At 39.5% G+C, this 18,117-nt stretch overlaps 1 protein-coding gene across 9 annotated transcripts in view; it reads left to right on the forward strand.

Moving 5' to 3' along the window:
- PLCB4 (phospholipase C beta 4) overlaps positions 1–18,117 on the forward strand; it is a 395,438-nt gene that overhangs the window by 325,090 nt on the left and 52,231 nt on the right. For all 9 annotated transcript variants that reach the window (XM_045833066.1, XM_045833064.1, XM_045833065.1 and 6 more), the window contains 7 exons: positions 384–479; positions 5,408–5,508; positions 8,949–8,984; positions 11,056–11,197; positions 11,857–11,941; positions 12,277–12,401; positions 14,235–14,286. In XM_045833066.1, coding sequence (XP_045689022.1) covers positions 384–479; positions 5,408–5,508; positions 8,949–8,984; positions 11,056–11,197; positions 11,857–11,941; positions 12,277–12,401; positions 14,235–14,286 — 637 coding nt within the window. The remainder of the gene's footprint in view (positions 1–383; positions 480–5,407; positions 5,509–8,948; positions 8,985–11,055; positions 11,198–11,856; positions 11,942–12,276; positions 12,402–14,234; positions 14,287–18,117) is intronic.

Consider the following 18,117-nt stretch of genomic DNA (forward strand, 5'->3'; position numbering starts at 1 on the left):
TAAAATGGGGGTGGATGGCAGTGGTTTATAAAGCAGTTCTGACAATTGAATGCACTGAATTGTACATAATTGTTCAATAAACAATAGCTCTTTTTAAAAAAAGACTCAACCCCTCCACAATGACTGAGCACCCCTCTCAAACCTCTGACCAGAAATTTGGGCGTTCACCCACGTTTCAGTAGTTCTTCATCATGCGTAGATAATGTGATCGTTGCGTGTTTCTTGAGGTCACCTACCAGGACTGGGTGACACAGTGGCCTTGGGGACATAGCCCTTCAGAGCCTAGACAGTACATTTTCCTTTGTAGTTTATTTCCTTCTTAGCGTGGATCTTAAAACCCAGGTTTTGCAAATGATTTAACTTGTGTCACCTTCTCCTTATAGAGCAGCTCGAAGCTTTGAAAAGCATGATGGAAGCTGGAGAATCCGCTGCTCCAGTTAGCATCTTAGAGGATTATAATGAGGAGGAAACAGAAAATGGTAAGTTGAGTTTTATTTTTATTTACATGTCACAAAAATACTTTTTAAGATGAAAAATTTGTCTTAGTGGACCCCTTTATAGAATGTAATGTTTTAATTCTTAATAGTCAGGTGTGTACTGATGCACCAAACTTAATCTTTTGGTATTTTTTGGTACTTTTCCAAATAGTATTCCTTTCAGTTTTCCTGGGCACAAGAGTTTAGTGACTCGGTCATCTCCTTCCTATAGAGCAGTCAGCTGTTCTGCAGAGATTCACAGCCAGTGACTTTTTAAAGCACTTCTGTAGAAAGCAGGGGTTGGAGTAAAAGGAATATTTTGCAGTCCCTTCCCATAAACAAAAACACAAACTTTGGTATTGTCGATGATAGTAATAACACAAGCTAAAAGGAAGGGATCTTGAGTAAAGACCCTCAAGGAAATGATTGATTTGTATACACACACAAAATGAATTGGAAACTCAAAACCAGTAGTAAAATTTTAAGTTCAAGTTCATTCAGAAAACCAGCTTGCTAGATTTATACAGGTAGATAATTTTAACAAAGGCAGCCTTGTTTAAAATATTTGAATATTTGCTATTAACTTCTGTTTTGCTCTGGCCATATAGCCACAACCATAATTTTTTTTATTTTAAATGGGTCTTTTGAGAGGTTTGGAGTGTTTTTATAAAGTTATTTGTTGATTATGTGCCATGAGTATTGTATAACAAAATAATTTGGACTTCCACTTCGTGTTTTTTTGGCTAGACAGGGCCTTCAATTTATATAGTGGCATTGGGATAAATAATTTAGAAATGCTGATAGAAACTCTCTACATTTGCTATGTAAACATCTGAAATTCATGTGTAGACTTTAGGAAAGTTTGATATTATAGGTAAAAACTTGAAAACTGAGAGAATTAACTAATTTTATTCACAACTCCCTAATAAAGAGCTCTAACTGTGGAACAGACTTCATAACAGTGGTTTCTGTTGCGTGTGCAAACTCTGGTTTCAACTTCACTCCCAGAGAAAAGTCATGATTTACTTCCATGTGTTCTATAGGGCAGGGGAGGTCTAGAAGGCCAAAGATATCTGATATTATTTAGTCAATACCTGTTATGGTTATCTATTACTGTGTACCACATCACCTCAGAATTTAGAGGCATAAACCAACACCATTATTTTCTCCAGTTCTGTGGATCCTCTGGGCTCAGGTTGGTTTCCCTTGCAGTTGCCAGCAGATGGCATCTGGGCTGGAGTCATCTGAAGGTTCTGCTGGGCCAGTTGCCTGAGATAGCTCACTCATTCGGCGGGCAGTTGTCTCTACTGGGAGCTCAGCAGGGGCCCACTGCCCAGAGCACCCCCATGCAGCTTCCCCATGTGGTTTAGGCTTCATGCAGCACGAGGGCCAAGTTTTGTTCCAAGAGGCAGAAAGTAGAAGCTGCTAAATTATTTAAGAGCTATGCCTGGAACTGGGACATCATCACTTCCTCCTGTCATTCACCAAATCATACTTAGCTCCCGCCCCAGTTCTAGGAGGTGGGTGAGAGGCAAGGTCATGTTGTAGAAGAGTAAGTGTGAAGGCAGATGTTATTACGGCTGTCTTTGGAAAACAGTCTGCCACAATGCCTACTATATTATTTTACATTTTATGCAAATAATAAACCTAAACAAGATTTAAGAATAAAATATTGAAATTAATATATTCAAAAGTTCAGTAAAATACTTCTAAAACTTGAAAAGATGAATCTTAGGTAAAAACAATTTCTTAACTTACACTTCATAGCTGGTAATCAAAAACATGGAGGCAATACTAGATACTATAATCCAGTAAAACAAACTACAGAATAATGGAATAAGTTAACAAGAGAAAAAAATCACAACTGCCATTATTGTACCAGCTGTAGATCAAACAGTTTACATCATTGCCTCATCTGATCTTTATTCAACCTGATGAAATAGGCATTATTACACTCATTTTTTTAGATGAGGAAATTGAATCTGAGAGGTAAGTTATTTTGCACATCGTCCCACAGCTCGTAAGCAGTGGGGCTAAGATTTAATCCCAGAATTGGCTTAACTCTTTTTGTAACTTACAATACTGCCCTTCTAATATACAGGAATATGAAGAAAGGACAAATATGTAAAATGGTTGTTAAAAATTTTTTAATTTTTTAAAATTATATAAATTGTTTTATATCTACCATATTTTTCAGACCTAGGTTTTAGAAGAGGAAAATAGGAAAAAAAATTTTGAAGCAAAAAATGTGGTAAAATATTTAATAACATAAATAACAATATTTCACCAGTGTAAATGTAAACAGAACTCACTAGCAACATTAACAAACATTATTCCTCCCAAATTGGGGGGGAGTGCATCTTATACTTAGAAAAATATGGTAAAATGGTTGTTAAAAAATTTTAACAACCACTGTAGAGAGAGAAACATCAATGTGTGGTTGCCTCGTGTGCACCCCCAACTGGGGACCTGGCCTGCAACCCAGGCATGTGCCCTGATGGGAATCAAACCAGTGACCCTTTGGTTCACAGGCCAGCACTCAATCCACTGAGGCACACCAGCTGGAGCCAGTTGTTTAAAAAAATTTAAAGGAGAAAGAATATAACTGATGGAAGTCAAAGATGTGAAATTTTCTGAGCACACACATTAATCTAAAATGATGGTCAACGGGATTCCACTTATCTTCCTTAAGGGTACTTTCTCAACTTTTATGAATATATTAATTATTCTTATAGGCAGAAAAATGCCTCTAGTGGTTCCCATTTTATTTCAAAATATGCTTGAGATTTTTATTAAATTTTGACAGAAACAATCACAAGGGATAGTATTAATGTAGGAGATTAGCTGAGAGGATAGAACAATCTACTTGAATTTCTCTTTAAGGGCATAGAAGTTTCTGCTTTACCAATTATATATTTGATTCTTAGGTTCCCTGAGTGATACTTAGCTACAGTTCTGGTCTACCAGTTGGCTGTAATTTCCCTGGCATCACAGTCTGATCCTACTACATATAAATGACTAGAGTCTCTAATTTAAACACGTTGACAGAGCAAGTAAGAGGAAACCAAGCATAGCTCAAGAGGGCAGGCAGCCTGGAGGCTGTAGAAAATAGAAAAGACTCTCAGTCCAACCATGTGCCCATTCATTAGCTAGATTTAGATTCACAAAGGAAGGTGACTTCCAGGACTGTGAGGCAAGCAGTGGGTGATATCAGCATTCTGATGTGTGTGCCTGTGTGTATTTGCATACTCAAGAGATAACATACATTCATACAACTCTTTTAAGGCAGTTATTAAGTCTCTGCCACTTATATGGAATGTACTGCTGAATTCAAGTAGTTTATATCTGGCTGGGCAGCTTAGACTACAGGTATAAAATAGAAATTTAATAGTGATTCTGGGAAGTTTCACCTTTGTTATAACCTTTGTTATATAGACTGTGGGTAATGGGAACCTAGTGTCACATTGAGAGCATTGTGCTAAGAACCTGGAGAAATCTCGTCCATATCTTACTGTGTGACCTCACAAGTCACATCCTGTTTTTCCATCTATTTCCGTATCTGTAAAATGAAGATACTGGACTAGATTAAAACCTATTGTAGCCCCTCAAATTCATTTTCCTGCCTAAAGCCTGTATGACCTACTGTTTTTTGTTTGTTTGTTTGGTTGGTTGGTTGGTTTTTAATCATCTGCCTCTAGAATATCCCCTCATCAGAGTATCAGTTCCAGAGGAGGAAGGTGTCTGTCTCTCTTGCCTCACCTTGAATCCCATGCCTGAAATAGCATCTTGCTATAAGCAACCTCTCAAATTCTGAATCCAATATAACACCAGTTGAAAGATACCACTATTTTATCTTGACCAAAAAAGAAAAATACTTCTAAGTAATTTTAAAATACCATCGATTGAAGGATACATTGCAATGTCAGTTACATTAAAATGTGCAGGGGGGTGAGGGTAGGGGAAGTCATCTTAGAATCAGTGAAATAGTTTTACATTTACTCCTGTTCTTGCCTTTTCCTTTGCACATTTTAAACGTGCTTTTCAAAAATATCTCTAATTGTTACGGATCTGCTCACTTCCCTTGTGAGTCCATAATCAGAAATTATTTCACTTTTTTTTGTACAATATGGATCCCTTAAGGGTCCCGGCTAGTTTTTAGGCAAATTCTTTACTGGAGATCATGAGAATTCAGATCTTACACCAGCATGTGGTTCATTTTCTAATGGGTGACCCTTTTTTCACCAATGAAGTTGAGTGATACTAGAGTTCTCATCAGTTTCCTGAGCCAATGGACCAAGTGCTTTTCTGTGCCTTCTTTTACAGTCTGGGCCATGCTCCTGTGCTCCCACTTCATTTAGTGCCTACTTCTCGCTCCTCCCTGGCATGAGCCCGAGAAATGACTTCAGAGCCTCTTAACCCTCACCAGGTTTGACAGATGGAGTGCAGGAGCGGTACAATCCTTCCAAGCTCTTTTTTCTGTCACATAATGACGTATGGACATTTTAGTCTCCTTATTCAGTAGTATCAAATGTATTTTCCTTTTCTTGTATCTTCTTCTTGTTTTCTCTAGATCTCATGGAAGATCAAAATATATTATTTATGAGTTACAGATACTCCTGAGGTGTTGAGGCTTTAATTTTTAGGTCTAGAGTTCTGGGGTGGAGATAATCATTCACTTAAGAAAAATTTATGAGGCATCCAACAGGCCAACACCATGCAAGATGCAAGAGAAAGAATAACTAACAAGATAATGCTCCTTGATAAGAGTTTAGTGAGAGCTTTATTTGAAAAAAGCTTGCATAATTCAGTGTTCCAATCTTCCTTCAGCTTCCTTCTCCTCTGAAAGGGCTTATGTTCCTCAGGATTATAGAGAACCTCTGACTGCTGGTGGTCATTTGGCCTCATGGATTTTTCTTTTGTCTTTCATGCAGCTGACCAAGAAGAAGAAGCTCACCCTGAATACAAATATGGAAATGAACTTTCTGCTGATGACTTGGGTCACAAGGAAGCTGTTGCAAATAGTGTCAAGAAGGTCAGAGTCTTGGTGTCCCCTTTATTTCATGACCCTCAAGAGGCAGCAGCTGTTAGTTATAACATTTGAGAAATATAACCACCACGAGAGACAAAAGGAGCCTATATTTTCTCTTCTAAATTGGGTGACCAGATTCATATCTGAATTCAAGACACACACATTATTAAATTAAGAAAGACATTTAAATTCCTCATTAGTCATTCCCACTGTTGACCACTACCAATTTGGCCTTTAAATATTATCATTTACTGCATTATTCTAGGTCAGCAATTTTTACCCTTTTCTATCTCATGGCACACATAAACTACCTGCTAAAATTCTGTGGCATACCAAAAAATATCTTTTTTGCTGATTGGACAAAAAATAGATATAATTTCAATTCATCCACACTGGATGGTATTGTTGTGTTGGCTGTTGCCATTTTTTTAATTTGACAAACCAAGGGAAAAGAGGCCAGTGTCCCTGACTAAATAGTCGGCTATTTCATATTTTAAAAATTCTTGCAGCACTCTTGTTGAAATTGCTGCTCTAGGTGAGTAGGGAGACAACAGCAGCATTGCAGTGGCAAATGTTAGCCTGTTGAAATCATCAGGAAAATGACCCCTGGTTGTTCCAAGCAAGCCCTCATTCCAAACCAGCTCTGCTAGTTAGATATCTCAACTCCCTGCTAGTGTAGAGTAAGCATAAAAATATTCTCATCTGTCCAACCAGTGAGCCAAGAAAAATAGTTACTATGTACCTACTATGTGTCAGGCATAGTCTAGGCCATAACAACCCAGAAGGTTCAAAATGTGCTTGTTCTGTGCCTTCATGGAGTTTGTAGTCTGAGGAGAGCTTATCAGAAGGGGACAGGAAACAGACAACAAACAAGTGAACAGTCGATTGTATGATTACAATTTGTAACAAGTGCTATTATGAATCTAAAAGTGAGTGTTTCGATGGAGAATAATATCATGGAGGAAATAAGGAAACCAAACCCAAAGGGTAAAGAAGAACCAGCCAGGCACAGAAATAGAAAATAACTATCTGCAGAGGGAACAAAAGACAGTGTGAGCAGGGCGGACCAAGTGAGGGTGGAGTAAAACAAGGTGAGATTACACCGGCAGGTGAGCACTAGGTGATGCAGGATTTGGGGTCCGCTCTGAGAGACTCAGATGTTCATCTAAGTGAAATGGGAAGCCAATGAAAATATTTAAAAGAGGGAGCAATGTAGCCTAGAAGATTTTTTTTAATCACCATGGTTACAGTATGGAGAGGTGATTAGAAGGAAGCAAAAGTACACGCAGGAAGAGAACTTGGGCTACGCTGTGACACTAAGCCAGACCCCTGAGGGTTTAACGGGACAGTAGGAACAGAGGACTGAGTGGGTGCAAGATCTACTGAGGAAGCAAAAATGATTCAACTTGCTAATGGATTGAACGTGGGGAAGTGAGAGAGAGGGAAGCAAGATGCCTCTCTAGGGTTTAAGGACCTGGGTTGACTGTGGGGAAGAGTGAAAGAGAAAGAATTCAAGAGTTCCAGGTAAGACAGGCTGTTTGAGGACTGTGAGATATGTAAGCGGTATTTATACAGCATTGGTGTTTATACAGCATTGGCTCTGACTCTGGGTTTATTTCCTAACTGTATAGCCTTGGGTAAGTTACCTAACCACTCAGTGCCATGGTTTCTCCATCTGCAAAATAAACGTAATTATTGGTCTGTTGTGAAGAGGGAATGGGTTTAGTATATGCAAAGAACTTAGAATGGTGTCTGGCACTTGGTAACTCCTGGAAAAGCCTGAGGTGATGCCATGGTCATCTTCACCATTGTCATTGTCATCATCACTAGCAACATCATCACCAGCACCTGGAACTAGAAGAGAGGTTGGGCTGGAGACATAAATTGGGAGTTCAGAAGATGTTTTTTGAAACCTGGAAATAAATGAGATGACCCATAGGAAGAGGTAGGAAAGAATGCCCAGGTGGGGCCTGTTTAAAGGGAGAGCCACAGGAGAAGGGCCGGAAGAGAAGAGCGAGGTGTAGCTGGAGGAGTCAGAAAGCAAGCAGTGAGACCAAGGAAGCCATGAGAACAGTGTTCAGAGAAAGACAGCACAGTTGGTCTTTTCCCCCAGCTTTACTGAAATATAATTAACATACTATATATTGCATAAGTTTAAGGTGCACAGTGTGGTGATTTGATACAGGTATATGTTGTGAAATGATAACCACAAGCAGGTTAGTATGCATATCCATCATCTCATATAATTATCTTTGTGTGTGTATGTGTGGTGAGAGCATCTCAGATCTGCTCTTGTGGCACCTTTGAAGTATAAAATACAGTTCTGTTAACTGTTGCCACTGGTATACATTCAATTCTTGGAACTTATTCCTCTTACAACTGAAAGTTTGTATCCTTTTACCAATAAAAAGCTCCCCATACCCTAGCACCTGGCACGGTGGTTGATTTTTGATGATTACATTGAGTGATTAAGTTTTAGTGGAGTCGTGGGGGCCACTGGAGCAGATAGATGTGAATGAGTAGAAAGTATATTTTTTAGTAGTTTTGCTATAAAGAGGAGTAAGAAATGGGCTAGTGGTTAAAGGTAGCCTGAGAGGTCAAGGGAGTGTTATTTTTAAGATGAATCTGGAGTGTGTTTGAATTGTTGGAAATAGTGCAGGTCGACAGGGAGAGATTAAGTCTCGCAGGAGAGAGAGGGCAGAACTGCCTGTGAATCACTTGAGAAGGGGGTGGATGGGATCATGGGGATGTGAAGGGAAGGTGTGGTCTCTAACTGGATTTTTTAGTCACCATGGTTACAGTATGGAGAGGTAATTAGAAGGGATACTTAATTATTGAAGACAGTGGATGGAGAAGCATGTAGTTGATAGATACATTTGGCAGTAGGAAAATGGGAGAGTATCAGTCTGATCAGCAAAGCCAAGGGAATATAGCTATTGTACTCAACCTTTTATGACAGAGAATTATGACTACTTTGAGACTATGGGATACCTACTAAGACTCAGTGCTTACCTTTGTACTGTATTGCTATATAAAGCCTTTAGCAATACCCAGCCGTGAGAGCTGAATTGCTGAAGAGTGACTATTCATGCTTGTTGACCTTTTCATATCAGGAGAGACGACCACACTGATTATTCCCAAGCCCCATGGCTAAATCAACCAGATCATTAATTAAATTACCATAGGAAGGATCTAAATAAGTGAAAATTGTCAACAAAGGAGGGAAACAGCATTAAAATTAGCTTTTCTCACATGTAAAACAGTATCCTTTCAGTACTTGCTTTTGTTTGGGACTGTATGCCATTAATGAATTCCCATCTTAACAAATAAAAAGAGTAACAACTTTACCTATATTTATTTAAATAAGTGCATATATATGGCTGGAAAATTTGGAATTTTGCCCTTTAAAGAAGTGAACAAATTATTTTCTTTCTTTAATTTAGGTTTCTGATGACCTTGAACATGAAATCAACAAAAAGGTAAGAAAATAATTTCCTTGTGTATTTTTTTCATTATCAGACTCTATATGTGGCCCTCTGATAATGAACATTATGTTCTAAGTGTTGTTACTCTATCTTCCCCCCACTCCATGGTAGGTCAAGCTTATTGTCTGTGGGTATAATATTTACATGTTTGATGGATCTAATTTTAAGAGTCTTTAAAAAGAAAGAATTAATCACAATAGTGAAATGATTAAATCCCAATAAAATTATAAAATTAGGGCAGGTGATTAGGACAATTTTCCTAAAAATAAATGTCCATTGCAGTTAGGCATTTTCTTAGCTGGGAGTAGAGATTGTATTCCTAGAATAGGAGTACATGATCATCAGCTCATTGAATTTGAAAATACAAATGACCTAGTAATTAGCAAACCCATATTGTAGTGAAATAGAAAGGCAATCCTGATTCCAACTACATTGGTCTTCTGAGAGATCGTCAACTTCACATTGTACACATTCTAGGAGTTTATTTGACATTATTAGATATTGACTTTATTATAAGGAAAGTACAGTTCCATTTTAGTTTCTTTTATTCCTTTAAAAGTTCAGCATGGAATCAAAGTGGTCTTATTTAGGAAATGTGGGTGGTTTGTTACAGCCCCAAGACTGATGACAGTCACAGCAGAAACTGGCTTGTAACTTGATCCCCACACTTCAGAACTTCAGAAAAGACTGCCTTGCTAGCTGTGAGTTCCTGTCTTATTAGGAGTAAACATTTACTGTGTAAATATTAATTTTGGGATAATTATGGATAATTCTGATCCCAGTTCTCTCCCAAGATATTTGTATAATTCTACCAGAATTTCACGAGGCATTGGAGTGAACAAAGGCGACGTTGGCCTTTGGTCACTCCTTTTATTAACTAAGTAGCAGTGACTGATTATTTTAGTCCTCAAGGCCTCAGTCTTCTCCTGCAGTTGGGCAGGACTCAAAGTCTCACCCCACACGATTACTGAGAGTAATGACAGTGGGTGTCAGATTTCAGCCTGGTGCCCAGCACGTGACCCTGGTGTTTCTTATTATCAATAAACACACACACAAAAAATCCGACATGGCCTCTGCCCTATTTGGGAGGTTGGGACATATAAAAAATGATTTAAAAATAAGTTATAGTGTTAGATATGTAACTTGGACTTTTATTTGTAAAATCATTTTGATGATTTAGAGTGTCAAGTCATCAGATGAGAAGGCAAACAGTCTGACCATTTTTTAACTATTGAATTGTTTCATGTGACTAAGCAGTTCATCCACTTTTAACAATCTATCCAGGAAATTTAGCTTTTCAAATTTGTCAACAGAATGTTGCTCTCTTTTGGAGGCATTATTTTTGTTGTTGTTGGTTTTGTTGGTTTTGTTCTGATTAACCAAGAAATAACCCAAAATAATTTTTTCCTTCTGTGCAAAATAATACAATTTCAATATTTCAATCAGGACAATATCTTATGTAGTGGGTTATCAGATTATTTTAAGAATAAGCTTTTTAAAAAAATATGAACTCCCTCCTTAAGCATGTGGTTTTAAATGCTAGAGTGTGATAAGCAACATGTGGACCCCAGAGGGGCCGTGTCACTGTCACTTGGAAGCCAGTTAGAATGCAAGTTCTAGGACCCCAGCCCAGATTCATGCCATCGGAAGCTCTGAGGGTGTGGCCCAAGAGTGTTTGGGTTTTAATCACCTCTGGGTGATTCTGATGAATACAAAGTTGGAGAGTCACTGTTTTCACTTTCTGCCTCCATTCATGAAAATAAGGATAATCAGTACCTGCTATGTATATTTCGTAGCATTGCTATAAATCTCAATGTGTTTCCTGTTTTAAAGTCCTTTGAAAATCTAAAAAATGTTTTAAAAATGTAAGATAATCCTTTTGATTATTTGGAGCTTCAATAGACATTAACTTTTGAAACACTCCTTTAGCATAATTGAGCAAGGGAAAGGTCTTTACTTTTAATTTGTGTGTGTGTGAATTCTCTTTAGTAAGGAAGTCTGTAGCATGTACCTGTGAGTCCTGCTAACGTCACCGACATGTATGTTCCCTTCACTGTGCTTGTAGGGCCTGGTTACTGTAGAAGATGAGCAGGCATGGATGGCATCTTATAAATATGTAGGTGCTACCACTAATATCCATCCGTATTTGTCCACAATGATCAACTATGCACAGCCCGTAAAGTTTCAAGGTTTCCATGTTGCTGAAGGTAACACCAAAGGTTGAATGCTACGCCTGTTTGGTCTGCCTTGCTGCTGTTGTGCTGATGAGCTGTGATCTGACTTGATACCACTCTTCTCTCTGGGCCTGCAGACTGTTCCACCTCATCCTTATTTTAGCTTGACAGGCCACATGTCCTTGGCACGTGGAGGCATTTGTGATGTCATTCCCTACATCATCCACAAGGTGGCTCTGAGAGACCAGACTTGTTAATGTGCAAAGAGGGTAGCCTTTTGCATTAAATATGTTTCCTAAGACCTCTTCTCATTAAAAGCTGGTCTCTAAAAATGTGCAAAGTATTTTATAATTTTTTTCTAATTATTTCTGGGCTAAAGAAGCCATCATGATCATCATCATTATCATCATCATCATCATCATCATCATCAAATATACGTATTTCAAGGATGGCTGGGTGTGGTGGAGTATATCTAATTTGCTTAATGACTCCAAATTTAATTCATCATTCTTTTTTTTAAGTCAACCATCTCCACCCATAGAACATTAATGAAAGTAGAGGCTACTAACATGATGATGGAACATCTGGCTGCAAAGTCTCCTGATTCAGGGTGTAATTCTATTTATTGCTTATCTATTTCTCTGAGCATGTGATGGCAGGGTTCCTGAGTGCGTCTTTGCTCTCCTTTACAGAACGCAACATTCATTATAACATGTCTTCTTTTAATGAGTCTGTGGGTCTAGGCTACTTGAAGACACACGCGATTGAATTTGTGAAGTATCCTTATGGAAAGAGTGTTTGGTGCACTTTTGGTTTGGCAGGAGTCTCTAAAACAGATAAGTGGTTAATATGTGATTGTGGTTATAGAGTTAATAAAATAATATGTGTGAAAGACCACAGTGGCTGTGAAAATCTGCCCAAATGGGAATTGTTTTCATAATCCACACAGCAAACTGTGGTTTTCTCTGAAGCATCATTTATAAATGTGAAATTTGCTCAGTTGTCTCTTTTTTTGTCTTTATTGGTCCAGGGCCTTGCTGTTTTAGCCCTTTGTTGTTTATTTATTGTTTCTGGAATAAGCTTTTTTCCGTTTTCCTTAATAAGTTACCCAGTTATAACAAACGGCAAATGAGTCGCATTTACCCCAAGGGAGGCCGAGTTGATTCCAGTAATTACATGCCACAGATTTTCTGGAACGCTGGCTGCCAGATGGTTTCACTGAACTATCAAACCCCAGGTAGGAGCTGATGTCCAGTGACCTCAAATTCCATGAGAACGCGTTGACAAGATGCTGCCAATAGTTGCCCATCCCTTGGCTGTGGGCATTTTTTAAAGGAAACAGACATATGGCAAAACAATGTGCTGAATTTATGCAATGGTGGTAAATCAAAAACTCAAAATAGAGCAATAAAACAATGATAGAAGATAATATATTTTGATTTAAATTGAATTTCCTTTTGCAAATGCCATGATTACTCTGCTAAACATTTTCCCTATTCCAAAATATATCTGATTTTTTTTTCCATTTGGATCAAACTGATCTTTGTTTCCAGAAACAGAATTAAATGCAAAGAATTTTAGTATTTTTGTATAGTAACTATGATTCATTTTTCCTTTGAAAAGCACTTTCCCACTGTTAACATTCAGCAGATATCAATGAATGACACAGTGGTACCTCACCATGTGTGGAATATTATGGGGTAGACTCTGTTAAAATGGTGTGTAGAGAGTTACGTGATCTTAGAGGCACTAATATATAACTTGGTCTTCCAAAGTGTACTCAAAGGCAGGTTTCCGGTATATCATTTCTCCCTCCCCAGGAGAAGAGTAGACTTCCATAAATGCATAAACAAATTTTAATGTTTTTTGATCATTACTTAAGAGCCTAGGATCACAATTTTAAGATTAGAGAAAGAAAAGTAATGGGCTCTAGATGCTTACCTAAAAAAGGTGAGAAAAATGCCACAAAATCTATTCACCTTTTATGGTTAATTTCAGAGCATGTTTCATAATATTGGTAGACAAAACAGAACAGTGCTTTCTTGCTCAAGTCTTAGCTATATGTGGATCCCTCCCACGTTTCCCAATTTTTGTTCTCTCATCCACCTGCCACGCTGTGAGAATCTCTCTCCACTTTGTCTCTAGCCTCTGGACTGACTGAAAGGTTCTTTGACATTCGTCCTTTTGGCACAAAGGTGGCCTGACTGTGTTTCCCATCCGTTGTCAGGACCTCCTCAGTGACCAGAAGTTGGAGTCAGCTCTCTGCACAGTGCACCCGTCAGCTTTCACTGCGTTAAACTAGGACCGGATTCCAGTGCAGTCCCAGAGTCTTTCTAGCAGAGACAAAATAGTTTTACTTTCTTAAAATAGTTTTACTTTCTTAAAGTGGTGTCAAGTTGCATTCTGAGTTATCAGTGAGCCCACTACATGGGCTAGATGATCCTAAGGCAGTTCATTTAGTAGGTCGGTTTATGTTTTATTCTGTACTGTTAGGTTTTAATCACACCATTTTGAAGAAGAAAAATATACATCAGCTGGCCCATTTCTTTGGCTGATGAAAAGAAAGAGTGAAGATTTTGTCTGCTTGTAAGAGAAAAATCATAAGCTGTGCCCTGACCCCACTAGAAGAATTCACCTTAAGTTACCGATTTTTATATCATCCTTGCCTAGTTTATATTTTATTTTCTTAATGGAATTTTATATTCACACTTAACCTACTGGGTGTCTCTAGGGAAACCTTCCTCTGGGGTCATAAGGCACATCCTCTCTGACTACATCAAGTGGGACATTGGTACTCAACACTAACAAAATTCTTACAGTGAATCCAAATTTTAAAACAATGCTAGCATGATCTTTATGAAAACACATTTTATGTTTAATTTAAATGAAACACAAGGTCATTCAGCATAGAAGAGAGTTGTGTGCTCACACTGACACAGTAGTACTTTGCGGTATTAAAAAGACCTTTCAGCCTGGGGTCAGCATCTGATTTCCATTGTTTAAAGTCACCCCATCAGGATCTTTTTTGTACAGGGAGATGAGATGCTAAATTATTTTTGTCTCTTGACAGATTTAGCGATGCAATTGAATCAGGGAAAATTTGAGTATAATGGATCATGCGGGTGAGTAATGTGATTTAAACTGTTGTCACCGTGTTCCAGCGTTCTGTGCTACAGCCCTAATGAAACTGTGTCATTTTTAATTAGGGACTGCTGAATTTAAGCCATGTTTGAGGGATGGTATAGAAACAAATGAAATCCCTGGATAGATTGTAGTTACAAATATACATTCTTCATCTCCAGTTTTATAGGCTTTTAAGAAAGATTCTATTTATTTATTTATTTTTAGAGAGAGGGAGGGAGAGAGAAAAAGAGGGAGAGAAACATTGATGTGGGAGAGAAACATCAGTTGATTGCCTCTATACTTGTCCCAGCCGGGGACCCGGCCTACAACCCAGGCATGTGCCCAAACAAGGAATCAAACCAGCAGCCTTTAGGTTTGTGGGACTGTGCCCAGCCCTTTGAGCCACACCATTAGAGATTTAAAAAAAAATTAACCACAAGTTACGCAGTTTATCATACAGACTCTACAGTTTAGCTTTCTCACTTTAAATTCAACAGTGGAGATTTTTATGGCTGGGACAAACAGTGATCCCTGCTCATTTGGACGTTAACTAGACGTTAAAAACGTGTAATTTACCTAGGGCGGATAGAAGAATGGAGTTGATTTAGTTCAGCTAGGAAAAAAGCATTGTCTTCTCTTCATTCTATTACATGTCTTATAAATAGTGCTCTAAAATCAGTGAACCAAGTGTAAAATAGGAAATATTAATTCCACTGCAATGCTGAAAGGGTGAAGGAAAATATAAAGTTAAAATTCTGCAGAGATGGAAAGCACTGTGTGGCCATTTCCCCCCATGCATCTGACCCCAAGCAGCACCACAGGCAAACGGCCCCAAACCCCTGCCCAGAGGGCTCTAAACCCAGTAGAGTGTCATCCACTCTGAAAAGCTACTCTCAGAAAGTTCTTGGCCTTTCTGCTTGAACAGCTAATTTTTATCACTAAAAACAGTATGCCACAATAAAATTCTTCAACAATTGTGAGTTCAAAGTGCACACTGCCACCTCTTCCTTCCTGGCAAGGGGTTCCCTGCCAGTGTGCCCTCACATGGTGACAGCCTGATTGCCCAGATCACCCACAACACACATAGCTGGATCGTGCACAGCATTTTTTTCTGCTGTGTATTTTGAAAGAAAAAAAATGTATACCTTGAACTAATATGTTATATGTAAATTAAGTCTTTATAAACGTGAGGAGAATGCAGTAAAACTTATGAAGTTAAGAAAACAACAACCCTGGCTGGTGTGGCTCAGCTGGTTGGGCAGTCGTAGTTCAAAGTGGAAGGTCACCAGTTTCACTCCAGTCGGGGCACATGCCTTGGTTGTGGGCCTGGTGCCTGGTTGGGGGTAGGCGAGAGGCAACCAGTTAATGTTTCTCTGCCTCTCTGTCCCCCTCTCTTCCCATCCTTCTAAATAAATAAGTAAAATCTTTTTTATAAACCAACAAAATACATTGCAGGCTTTTTAAGAGCTATTTTGTTACTGAATGCAAAGTGTTTATAACAAGGAAATTGTGCATACAGATTGATGGATGGACCCCCAGGGGCAGGCTGAGGCAGTGGGGCCCCTGGGCAGCTGTGGTGTGGGCATGAAAGCCCTCCGCTGGAGTCTGAAGCCTCAGGTTTGAGCCCCAGCTCCTCTGCATGAAATATCCCTGGGCAGGCGTGTTAGACTCTGATGCTCGGTTTCCTGCTTGATAAAATGAAGACAGTAACACCTGCCACACAGGTTTGTTGTGACAGCTCAGGAAGGGTGAATGTGAGTATATCTGAAACTACTTCATGAACTGCAAATGTTGGTGCAGAAGTGAAGTTTATGGAATACTGAAGACCTTATGGTTGTTCACACCCAGAAACCAGGCAAGGATAAATGAGCTCCCTGATCAAATTGGGCCTTTAAGTTCAGGGAGGCAGCTGTGGCCCTGCTGTTCACACAGACACTTCAGGCCTGTCTGTGCACCTCCTTGGACACTTCCCTACGGTCAGGTAAAGCCAGAGCCTCCCATGCTTGCCTCAGCTGTCCCCTGGTGGTACTGCCACCAGGAGGGGAACTGCTTGCAGGTGGAAGAGGTCTCCACAGGAGTTGTATGCCTTTGTTACATTTCTTTTCAGGAGTTTTCCCATAGTTCACATGAACAAGTCTCTCCTTCTATACCATTGTTTATTTTAAAATACATTCATAAGCTAGGATGATGCTCCTTTAGTCTGAATTCTGGGCTATATATTTGAGATGTTGTCTTTTATATATTTGAGATGTTGTCACCCACCAGAGAGGCAAAAACACATGATTGCTCAGTGGGGCAGCCCAGTGTAAGAGGTTTTGACAAGATTGTTCATCCTGCTGTGCCCTTCCCTCCTCTGCCCTCCCCTTTCCCAACACCCAGCCCAATAGCACAGAGAAGAAATCTTTCTCATCTGTGACCTTTCATGCCCCTCAGTGACAAAGGTGTTGTACCTGGAAGGTAGGGGGCAGCCATTCAGGACAGCTTTCCACAGAGCAAGGGCATCCATGCCCTCGTGGCCTTCACAAGTGGTCCTTGTCATTCTCCCATTCATGTGCGGGACTTTTAAATAAATCCTGTGGGCTGCATCTGAGGGCTGCGTTCCCGTGTCCAGCAATGGCGTTCTGTGCCTTTTAGGCTGACAGGGCAAACAATAGTTGTTTTACATTGAACATTAGTGTGCAACGCACGCTTAACATCCCTGACTATAGCAACAGAAACGAAGCATCAGAAATCCCTCTGCTCTGCAGGTCGCTCTGTTGGGAGGTGACACCAGTGGGCATCACAGCAAGTGTGATTTCTTACCTGGGAAGTGACCAGTAGTTTATGACAGGCTCGTTTTTGAAACTGGAAAAATGGGAGGCATTTCTAATGAAACACAACATAAAACAAATTAAGTTCTCAAGTCTTTTCAGGCTTTCAGAGGTAATTGTATGATTGATATAAAACAGTATGATTTTCTTGATTCACAGATGCACACTTTTTATATCATTTTCTCAAATTGGAAGTGTTTGAAAATCTGTAGCATGTTATAGTTATAATCAACATCCATTTTTCTTTCTTGCTGGCAAATAGAATAATGGAGAGTTGAATAATTGATGGCATCTTTGGGGTGATCAAATAGGATATATTTCCTTAGGACCCCATCCTCTGATTCCTATAGCTGCTGTCCAGCCACCTGCCTGAAGAATCTTCTTCTCCCCCTCCCTTGCCTTTGGAGGCCCCACAAAGTTCACAGACCATCCTCAGATCCCTCCACTTGCCGTTCACTTTGGCCTTTGCCCATGCCCACCACACAGACCTGTGCCAAATTCTTTTTCTGTGCCAAAAAACATCAGGCAGGGCCAGCTACCTAGTTTCCAGGGCATGATGCAAAATGAAAACAAAGAGCTTCTTGTTCACACATTATTAATAAAGAATTTTAAGTCAGTGGCCACAGAGCCTTAAACCAAGAATAGCCATCAAAGTCCAGGGCCCTATGCAGCTGCACATATCCCATAGCCCTAACCCGCCACTGGGCTCCTGTCAATGCCGGGGTCCCAGGACCTGCACAGACCACGGGGCTGTGAGGAGCAGCCTCTGCTGCATCTGCAGGTGGCCTTGGGTCCAGAACAGACACTGCTTCATGACAGCTGCAGAAGTGTCAGCCCCAAGCCAGGGCTTACCTCATAATCCTGTCACACGCCTGCACACTCTCTTTTATTTTTTAAGTATACAAATATAAAATGAACACATTAAACTGAAGGCTGCCTGCTTTGGAGAACTGGATTTAGGTTTCTTGCCCCTTTTCCCTGGCATTTGTTATTTTGGGTTAATTCACTCTTTCACAGATT

This window comes from Phyllostomus hastatus, unplaced genomic scaffold (genome assembly GCF_019186645.2).
Source record: "Phyllostomus hastatus isolate PE091 unplaced genomic scaffold, TTU_PhHast_1.1 phas_contig_17, whole genome shotgun sequence".
Classification (NCBI taxonomy): domain Eukaryota; kingdom Metazoa; phylum Chordata; class Mammalia; order Chiroptera; family Phyllostomidae; genus Phyllostomus; species Phyllostomus hastatus.